This window comes from Rhincodon typus, chromosome 20 (genome assembly GCF_021869965.1).
Source record: "Rhincodon typus isolate 14 chromosome 20, sRhiTyp1.1, whole genome shotgun sequence".
Classification (NCBI taxonomy): domain Eukaryota; kingdom Metazoa; phylum Chordata; class Chondrichthyes; order Orectolobiformes; family Rhincodontidae; genus Rhincodon; species Rhincodon typus.
In genome coordinates this window covers 45,061,508-45,072,052 of record NC_063351.1, presented here as the reverse complement: position 1 = coordinate 45,072,052, position 10,545 = coordinate 45,061,508, and the positions used below count along the sequence as shown (strand labels likewise).

The 10,545-nt window shown below is 43.3% G+C and overlaps 1 protein-coding gene across 3 annotated transcripts in view; it reads left to right on the top strand.

Moving 5' to 3' along the window:
* The first annotated feature begins 475 nt into the window (after positions 1 to 475).
* Positions 476 to 10,545, top strand: part of LOC125485550 (UPF0329 protein ECU05_1680/ECU11_0050-like) — a 74,841-nt gene continuing 64,771 nt past the window's right edge. For all 3 annotated transcript variants that reach the window (XM_048608692.1, XM_048608693.1, XM_048608691.1), the window contains exon 1: positions 476 to 601. In XM_048608692.1, the coding sequence (XP_048464649.1) occupies positions 556 to 601 (46 nt within the window). In that variant the 5' untranslated portion in view covers positions 476 to 555. The remainder of the gene's footprint in view (positions 602 to 10,545) is intronic.

The following is a 10,545-nucleotide window of genomic DNA, read 5'->3' as shown; positions in this document are numbered from 1 at the left end:
TCTGAGCACATCCCATCTAGACTTGCCCCTCCACCCTATCCTTGTAACTCCCCTGGCTAATCCGGGTATCCCTAGACACTATGGGCAATTTATCATGGCTGATTTACCTAATCCTGCATGTTTTTGGACTGAGAGTCAACCCACACAGGAATGGGGAAAACTTGCAAACTCCACACAGAGAGTAACCGGAGGCTGGAATCGAACCTGGACTCCCTAGTGCTGTGAGATAGCATCACTGACCACTGAGCCACTGGAAATTTCTGTTATCAGGTTTCCAGCATCCGCAGTTATTTGTTTTATTCCCTTACATTAATATTTTACAGCAAGCTTTAAGTATATATACATAAACTTTGCAAAAGGCACCAATGGCATGTTGCAGATAAAATATTGCACCTCCCAGAAAAGGAATGCAAAACGTTGATGCCTTTGGAAGTTTCTGCACCGACCCATTCCCTCCGCTAGTCGGGCGGGTTTTACAGCGGGGCCGGGACACTGACGGTGGCTTGTGTCGCCCCGGGACAGCGAGCGCTGGGAGCATGAGGAACGCGGGGCGATATGTTATCAGTAAGGGACCTGTACAGGCTGTTGGGCATCCCCAGAGGTGAGTTTCTGTGTTCCCCACCCGGAGACTGTGAATCCCATCCGGGCCTCCCTTACTCCCATTGAGAACCCTCCCAATATCAGCTGGGAACCCTCCCCGATTGATAGTGCAAGGCCTGGCACTGATAAGAACAGAGGGAAAAAAGTTAACTTTGTTTAAAGTTTGTAAGTCCCTCCTCTCCACACAACCTTCGCCCTGAAAATATTTGGAATTACTCTGAAAGCGAGCTGCCAGGCGAATATTGAAGGAAGCTATGTTACCTAAAAAAAAAACTTTTTAATTCTATCCCCTTTTTAACTAACTGTGCTGTCAGTTAATAAGCGCCATTGTTGGGTTTCTTAAAAAAAAAGTATTTCTAAATAGAAAAAGCCTTGTCTTCTGTACAGACTAATTGCATTTCCTGCGGGTGTAGCCCCTCTGCAAATGATTTGAACCGGTCAGGGTAGTTACAAGGGTATTGTTGCTGATGTAAAATGTTCATTGTTCCCATGTCGTTGACAAGTCTGAGTCTGTTAACGTTTTCTAAGTCTGAACAGTTATTTTTCTGTGCAGTAATATCGACCTATAGGCAAAAAAGTTCGGCTGTTCTAGGCATAGCAAGATCCCAGGGATGTGGTGAGGTAGCTGGTTGACTGTGTGTGTGTTGGGGTTGATACCAGCAGCAGTTGTTCTAGAACCTCCCCGTTAATTTTTCAGTGCTATAGAATCTGTAGTGTGCCCTGATAGATCTCCTGTGAAAAGTGGAGACTTTGACAGTGCCTCACAGCCTAATTCCAAGGTTCATATTGTCAATCTGAAAGGATTTGCTCAAATCTTTTGGAGTGAATTCGGAAACCTGCATCATTCTGACTTGATGGAAGCTGAACGAAAGCCCTGCGTTGTGGTAACGTAGCGGGCAACTTCTCCAAAATTGGACTGCACCTTATTTAGATAAATTAGAACAATTGATCTCTGTAGAGTGGCACAGTTTCTCAGTGGTTAGCACTGCTGCCTCACAGCACCAGGGACCTGGATTCAATTCCACCCATGGGTGACTGACTGTGTGGGGTTTGCACATTTTCCCTGCCTCTGTGTGAGTTTCCTCTGGGTGCTCTGGTTTCCTCCCACAGTCCAAAGATGTGCAGGCTAGGTGGATTGGCCATGCTAAATTGCCCATAGTATCCAGGGATGTGTAGATTAGGTGGGCTATAGGGTATAGGTCTGGGTGGGATGCTCCAAGGTTTGGTGTGGACTTGTTGGGTTGAAGGGCCTGTTTCCACACTGTAGGGATTCTATGATCTAGTTTTCTTTCACTTCAGCTGTCTGGTCCTTAAGAACATAGAACAGTACAGCACAGTATAGGCCCTTCGGCCCACGATGTTGTGCCGAACTTTTACCCTAAACCTAAGGTCTATGTAACCTCCACGCCCACCTTATACTATCATCCATATGCCTATCTAATAGCCGCTTAATGCCCCTAATGAGGCTGACTCCGCTACCCTCTCTAGCAAGGCATTCCACGTCCCAACTACTCTCTGAGTAAAGAACCTACCTCTGACGTCTCCCCTATATCTACCTTCACTCACTTTAAAACTATGCCCCCTCATAATAGCTACCTCCACCCTAGGAAAAAGTCTCTGGCTGTCCATTCTATCTCAACCTCTGATCTGTGTAATTCCCTCCATAAGTTGACCTGTTTCTTGTTTCCATCTAAGAGGCTCCTTATAACTTACCGTACTTGCTAAGCTTTTGGTCAACCATCCTAATATCGTCTTATATTTTAGCCTTGTTATCGCAGGAAAGATATTATTGCTGTAGAGGGAGTACAATGGATGGTTCAACAGACTTCCTCCCAGGATGGTGACGCTGTCCTATGAAAAGAGATTGGGCAAGCTGGGCCTCTAGAGTATTGATGAATGAGAGGCGATCTTATTGAAACCTACAAAATACTTAAAGGGTTAGACAGAGTAAGTGCAGGGAATATGTTTCCCCTAACTGGAGAGTCTAGAACCACGGGGCACAGTTTAAACATAAGGGGGATGTCATTTGAGTGTGAGATGAGGAGAATTTGATTTACTCGAAGGATTGTGAACCTTGAGAATTCCCTATCTCACGGGCCTGGGGAAGAGAATGTAAGAATGTCTAAGGTAGAGATAGGTAATCAGAAATTTATCAATCATGTACAGGGCATGACTGCTAGAATCCCTACAGTGTGGAAGCAGGCCATTTGAATCTACACTGACCCTATCCAAAGAGTATCTCACCCAGGCCCACCCCAACCCTGTCATGCTGAATTTCCCATGGCTAACCCACACAATCCACCCTAACCTGCACTTCTTTGGACTGCGGGAAGAAACTGGAGCACCCAGAGGAAACCCACACCGCCACAGGGAGACTGTGTAAACTCCACACAGACAGTCACACAAAGGGTGGAATCGAACCCAGGTCCCTGGTGCTGTGAGGCAGCAGTGCTAACCACCGTGCCACCGTGCCACTCCACAGGATGTAGTGAGTAAAAAGCATTGAAGCGTTTGATCAAATGATCATATTGAATGGCAGGGAGGCTTGATAGTCTGAATGGCCTACTCCTGTTCCTGTGTAGTCCAGTGTCAGATTCAGTTAAAGTACCTGTAAAGCACCGTTGACTATCTTAGGTACTATGTAAATGAAAGTTGTTGTATTGGATAGAGAGTACACTGTTTAAGTAGTTGTTGTAATACACATTGGATTGATATGTTGGTATCTTTAAATTGTCAGTGCAAATGTGTCGACTCAGTTCCTGACCATACCAACATGCAGTAAGGTGAGAGCCCAATGGTAATTTCCAATAGATGAGCAATCCAGAGGCCCAGGTTAATTTGAATCCCACCCGGTGATATTTAAATTCAAGCTAGTTTCAATAATGGTGGCCATGACAACTATCATGGTCGAGTGTGAAAGCATCGGAAGGAATTTGACCATCTTTACCCAGTCTGGCGTACACGTGACTCCAGACCCACAGCAATGTGGGTCCCAGTAGCTGCCCCCTGAAATGTTCACTTCAAGAACAATTAGGGATGGGTGAAAATGCTGGCGATGTCCACATTCCATGAATGAACAAAGACATGAAAATGCAACCAACACAATGCGGTCCTGAGACCTTAACAGAGCTTTGTTCTGATTAGATCCCAAAGTGATTTTGATGGTTTTTTTTGTGGCCGGCTTTGTCTCAGTCTGAAGCCAGCCAAGAGATTGATGTATGCATGGACTATGTGCTGCATTGTAAACAGTAATTGTGTTTTAAGGAGCAATTTAATGCTGTGGGATAATGTGGAATCAACAGCTTTGCTGTTCTGGTATACCTTGAGAATTGTAATGTTGTTCCTGCTGTAGATATATACACAATGCAGATTATGTTGGGTGCTTTTTTATTTAGTGGCTTCATGCTAAATAACTGTATATTAATTCAGCTTCTGCCTTAAAGTGTACATTCTTTCATTTACCAGAGATGAAATGACATGTTAACTAGTAGTATATTTGGGTAACAAGGTGTAGAGCTGGATGAACACAGCAGGCCAAGCAGCATCAGAGGAGCAGGAAAGCTGACGTTTCGGGCCTAGACCCTTCTTCAGAAATGGGGGAGCGGAAGGGGGTTCTGAAATAAATAGGGAGAGAGGGGGAGGCAGATAGAAGATGGATAGAGGAGAAGATAGGTGGAGAGGAGATAGACAGGTCAAAGAGGCGGGGATGGAGCCAGTAAAGGTGAGTGTAGGTGGGGAGTTAGGGAGGGGATAGGTCAGTCCAGGAAGGACGGACAGGTCAAGGGGGTGGGATGAGGTTAGTAGGTAGGAGATGGGGGTGGGGCTTGAGGTGGGAGGAGGGGATAGGTGGGAGGAAGGACAGGTTAGGGAGGTGGGGACAAGCTGGGCTGGTTTTGGGATGTGGTAGGGGGAGGAGAGATTTTGAAGCTTGTGAAGTCCACATTGATACCATTGGGCTGCAGGGTTCCCAAGCGGAATATGAAGTGCTGTTCCTGCAACCTTCGGGTGGCATTGTTGTGGCACTGCAGGAGGCCCAGGATGGACATGTCGTCTGAGGAATGGGAGGGGGAGTTGAAATGGTTTATAGGTGGAGATAAGTTCGGTGGGGCAGGAGCAGGTGGAGACAATGGGTCGACCAGGGCAGTCAGGTTTGTGGATTTTGTATAGGTGGAGATAAGTTCGGTGGGTATATTTGGGTAAACTGGAATACTGTGATGGATGTCCTCTTGGAAATTACACTACACTACAGGTACACCTAGGTCATGAGTATGTAAAGATGCAACATATTTTGCGAAGGATTTGTGGTCAGTTCATGGGTGTGGTCATTGATGCTGAACTCTGCATGTAAAGCTAGTGTTACATCAACTTCATATCCTCCACCTCTATAAATTACAACTTGTTCAAAGTTCAACTGCCCATACTATGCTATTCTCACCCATCACTCCCTGACCTACACTGGCTTACGGTCGTCCAATGTGTTACATTTCAAATTGTCTTCAGTTACCTGCACAGTCTTGACTTAGTTGATAAGTGCACTTTCTCATTCTCTCAACATGCCCTACAGCCCTCTGGCTCTTCATTGAGTGTTTCCCCACCTTGTTCATTCTCTTACTGGTAGAAGAATCTTTAGCTCCTCTGTGAGGAACATTCAATCCAAATCCGTCGCCTTGCTACTCCTCCCTACCCTTAAAAATAGCCTCACACCATTATTATTATAGTTATATTATCCTGATACTGGATATGAGCATTCCAGGTTAGGCCAGCATTTTTTTGCCTTTCTTTAATTGCCCTTGTGAAGGTGGTTGTGAGCTGCCTTCTTGATTCATTGCAGTCCATGTGTTGCAGGTAGTCTCACAATGCCATTATGGAGGAACTTCTAGGAGGTTGACCCAGTGACTAAATATATTTTCAAGTCACGATGGTGAATGGCTTGGAGGGGAACTTGAAGGTGGTGGTATTCCCATGTATCTGCTGCCCTTGTCCTTCTGGATAGAAGTGGTGGTGAGTTTGGAAGGTGCTGTTGGAGGACCCTTGGTGAATTTCTGCAGTGTATCCTGCAGATAGTGTCCGAGATAGCTACCGAGTGTCAGTAGTAGAGGGAATGAATGTTTGTGGCCAGTCTAGCGGGCTGCTTGGATCTGGGTAGTGTCGAGCTTCTTGAGTGTAGTTGGAACTGCACCCATCCAGGCAAGTGGGAGCTAAGAAGTGAGTTACTGTGGAATTCCATGTCTCTGACCTGCTTTTGGAGCTACAGTATTTGAATGACTGATCCAAATTAGTTTGTGGTCAATAGTAACCGCCAAAATGGAAAAAAGAATGATCTTAACCAATTTGACAGTCACGTGTCCTAATGATCTCATAAGGGTTTTGTATGTATTTCTTTTATACATTAACTTTATACGTCTTTCTTCTAATTATCTTTCCTGTAATGCAGCTGAGATATTCATGCACATTAAAGTCATTCAATAAATACAAGTCAATTTTGGGGATGATACTTGTTGAAACTACCTTTGGGTGTACCTCCACCTGAAACTTCCGACCAGCCCATTGGGAAGGACCATTTTTGTCCAGGGACAAGTCTCGTCAAACCCCAGCTAATCTTCTCCCTGTTTGACCATAAGGTGCTAGTTTGAAATTTACCCCGTGCTCATTTCACATGAAACCAACTTTTGCTGGAGGGGACAGTGTCAGTTTGGATAAGCCTTTGCCTGTCTGTTAATCTCTCATCACCCTAGCTCCCAAAACTTCCAAGTTCTCCTCATTTCTTTTGGATGGCTATTGTGGCACAGCTTCACTTTATTGTCACAGTTAAACCTACAAAGCTATGAAAATTGATGTCTCAAACCATCGCATAAACCACTAAAGGTTGCATTACTTGAGAGGACCACTAGTAGATACATCACCTTGTCTTGCAATCAACTATAAAGATGGAGGAAGAAAATTGCTTTGCCCTCCTTTAGATGTATAACATGATGGACATTCAAAGCCCTGATTCAGGATGATGAGAGTGAGCACCTCTTTGAATATATTTAATTGAACTGCAGATAGAGAAGACCATTTGGATTTGCAATGAATATTCCATGTTGTGATGGTGTCACGGTTTGTTACTGAGACAGCAAACAGAGTACATTTATATAGCACCTTTAACATAATGAAACCTCTCCAGCTGCTTCACGGACTTACAAAACAAGTTATAAAACTGAACCATATGGGATAATAGGTTAAACTAAACAAGAGATGGTGGGTTTTAAGGAGTGTCCTAAAGGAGGAAAGTGAAGGAGAGAAGTGGGAAGCATAGGGAGCGAATTCCAAAGCTTCAGACCTCAGAAACTGAAAGTATGGCCACCAAACAAGAATCAAATGAAACCAGAATTATTTTCAGTCAAATGCTTCAGTGCGTTAATGAGGTGCCACAGTTCGAACCATGGATGGGGCTTAGCCTCTGCTTAAATAAAAACCAAAAGAACTGCGGATGCTGTAAATCGGGAACAAAAACAGAAGTTGCTGGAAAAGCTCAGCAGGTCTGGCAGCATCGGTGAAGGAGAAAACGGAGTTAACATTTGGGGTCTGGTGACCCTTCCTCAGAACTCGTCACCGGACCCCAAATGTTAACTCTGTTTTTTCCTTCACAGAGGCTGCCAGACCTGCTGAGCTTTTCCAGCAACCTGTTTTTGTTCCTTAGCCTCTGCTTGTTAGCATAGCAATCATGTCATCGTGATTCAGGTTGAATGGCACAAGTTGCAACATTTTCAAGGGAAATGACCTTTCTGTGTGATACTGTAAGAATTTGCCCTGTGCACCAATGTACCTTAAACTAAATTTAACTCTACCAGGAGGCAGGTGGTGATCACTAGAGTGAGAGCAGTGGACCCATTTTGTGTAACGTACGATTGGGATGGGAGCACGAGATATACGCTGTAAGACTATGACAGAAACATGTTTGGTTATTGCTTTTCACTTGACCCGATTACTTGTTCTAAATTTGTTGGTAGCACATTTGCCAAATGTTGAAACTGTTTGGTAAACTTAGCATCAAAAATTACCGTGTCTCTTTTGAAGTGGCTGGCCATTGTTACAAGTAGCGTTGAAGTATTTTTAAAGTGTGTTGCGTATGAATGTTCTTCTTTGTGGAATATTTTACTTGTGGTGCTGCTGCTAGGTTTATTCAGGATACATTTACACGAACACTTGGTGTCCTAGGAAACAGGAAGGATGGTTATAATCTGAAGTTGCTGATCTTAATATTGAGTCCAGAATGTTGTGAAACATCCAGGCAAAATATAACACACTGTTCTTTGAGATTTTAGATAATGGAGGTATTGAAACCAAGGGCCAAAAGCTTAGCTAAAGAGGTAGGTTTTAAACAGCTGTCTTGAGGAAGGGGGAAGGCAGTAAGCTTGAGGAATGGAACTCAATAAAGGGTCATCATGGATTATGTTTCAATTGCTGGCAGCTGAGGCTTCTCCCTTGACTCAGAGCCAGGGTGAAAGCGGACGTTATGTCAGCAAAATTTAACAAATCTGATTATTGAGATTTTGGGACACAGTTATTAGGATGTATCACCAATCATCACACATCTGGGTCTGTTTATTTTAGCAATTCTTTCACAACATTAGAGATTTTTCCAGAAATACTCGATAAACAGTGTTTCAAGCTAGTCAGCGTCCTTGACATGCGATAAAATGGAATGGCTGTTTGTGTACAGCACTTTGGCCAAATTGTCTGAATGCCAGTTTATACGGCAGAGTTGTTTCATTACATTACAACAGTGACGGCACTTCCAATATAAATCACTGTTTGCAAAGACCTTTGGCACTTCCTGTGGTTGTGTCTAATAAATGCATGTTTCTTTTTCTTGTTTGTTGTTTTCCTCTTCTTACGTCGGGCTTGAATATCTTTGCTTTAGAAAGCTTCACAATGTAGCAATTCTCAAACTTCTTTATCTCTGGAATCAGAGCTCCCCTTTCAATCAGTAATAGAGGCGATGGCCTAGTGGTATTATTACTGCACTGTTAATCCAGAGACCCAGGTAATGTTCTGGCAGATGGTGGAATTTGTGTTCAATAGAATTAAGAATCTACTGATTACCAGTAAATCCTGGTTTACTAATGTCCTTTAGGGAAGGAAATTGCCATCCTTGCTTGTGACTCCAGACTCACAGCACTGTAATTGACTCTTAACCGCCCTCCGGGCAATTAGAGATAGGCAATAAATAGCTACTGATGCCCTGATCTCATGAATAAATGAAAAAAAATCCCATTGCAAAACAACTTGAGAGTAATAGGAGCTACATTTTTGATGAAGGATATAAATAAAGTAAATGGCAGATGGGCGTCTTTTCCCTCGGGTGGGGATTTCAAGACTAGGAGGTATATTTTTAAGGTGAGAGGAGAAAGATTTTAAAAACACGTTTTTTGAACAGAGAATAGTTCATGCAAGGAATGAACTGCCAGAGGAAGTGGTGGGTGCAGGTTCAGTTACAACATAGAATTCATAGAATCCCTACAGTGTGGAAACAGGCCCTTCGGCCCAACAAGTCCACGTTGACCCTCAGAGCATCCCACCCAGACCCATCCCCCTATAACCCACCTCCTCCAACACCTAAAAGACATTTAGATAAGTACATGGATAGGAAAGGTTTGGAGTGATATGGGCCAAGCGCAGACAGGTGGGACTAGTTTAGTTTGGGAAAGTGGTCAGCATGGATGAGTTGAAACGAAGGGCCTATTTGCATTCTGTATGACTCTATGACTCTATATTAAAAACATTAATGCTACAAGCGAACGTTTCTTTCAAACATTCTCATATGCATTATAAAATCATCATCGTCTCCTGAGAAACCAAGTTTTCTATTGATCAAACAAAATCAACAGTACAATAATAGAAAAGCATATGAATTTATAGCAATACTTGGTCAGTCACTCCCTCTCTGCCATTCAATATGATCATGGCTGAATTGATTACTATACATTCCCACCTAACCCCATTAACCTTTTATTGCAACTCCCTCCAGCTCCAGAAGAATCTTGTATATTTCTATAAGATTATCTCTCTTTCTTATAAATGCAATGAGTACAGGCTGAACCTACTCAACCCTTTCTCATCCGACAATCCCTCCATACCTGGGATCAGTCTAGTGAACTTTCTTTGGATTATTTCCAATGCCAGTAATCTTTCCTCAGATAAGGTGTTCACAGTATTCCAGGTGTATAGTCTTAGCAAGACCTCCCTATTTTCATACCTCACCCTGTTTGAAATAACCCCATGCTGTCATTAGATTACGATAATAAAGACTTGCATTTCTGTGACATCTTTCATGACCTTGTGTGGCTCAAAGAACTTTAGAGCCAATTAAGTACTTTTGAAGTTTAATGACACATTTTTTCATGTGGTTTTATGCCCAAATCCATGAGTTTGTCGATGATAGTCTGATCAAAGACAAGATGAGGTCAAGAACTGTCTTCAGAATTGGGCTCAGAGATACCAGCCTCTGATCTTACTGTTATATTATTAGAAGAGTATTCTATAGACTCTACTGCCTAATACTAGTCAGTCTACTCCACATGCCTCTCTGCATTTGTTTTACCGAGATCTGTAGATCAACAGTCCAGTAATAATACCACTAGGCCATCACCTCACCTAGAGATTGAAAGGGGATAAGACCAATAGGCTATCCATGGTGTCTTTGGCCCCAGAGACAAAGGGGTTTGAGGATCTCTACATGGTGAAACTTTCTAAACTCTCACAACTACTCACCATGATTCTGTCTTCGTCTCCAGTTGTTTCTGTCTTCTCTCTCAACTCCTCCCAGGCTGTACTATTTATACCCTGTGAGGAGCAGCCCTGTGACATAATTGTAATAAAAACCGAAAGAACTGCGGATGCTGTAAATCAGGAACAAAAACAAAGTTGCTGGAAAAGCTCAGCAGGTCTGGCAGCATCTGT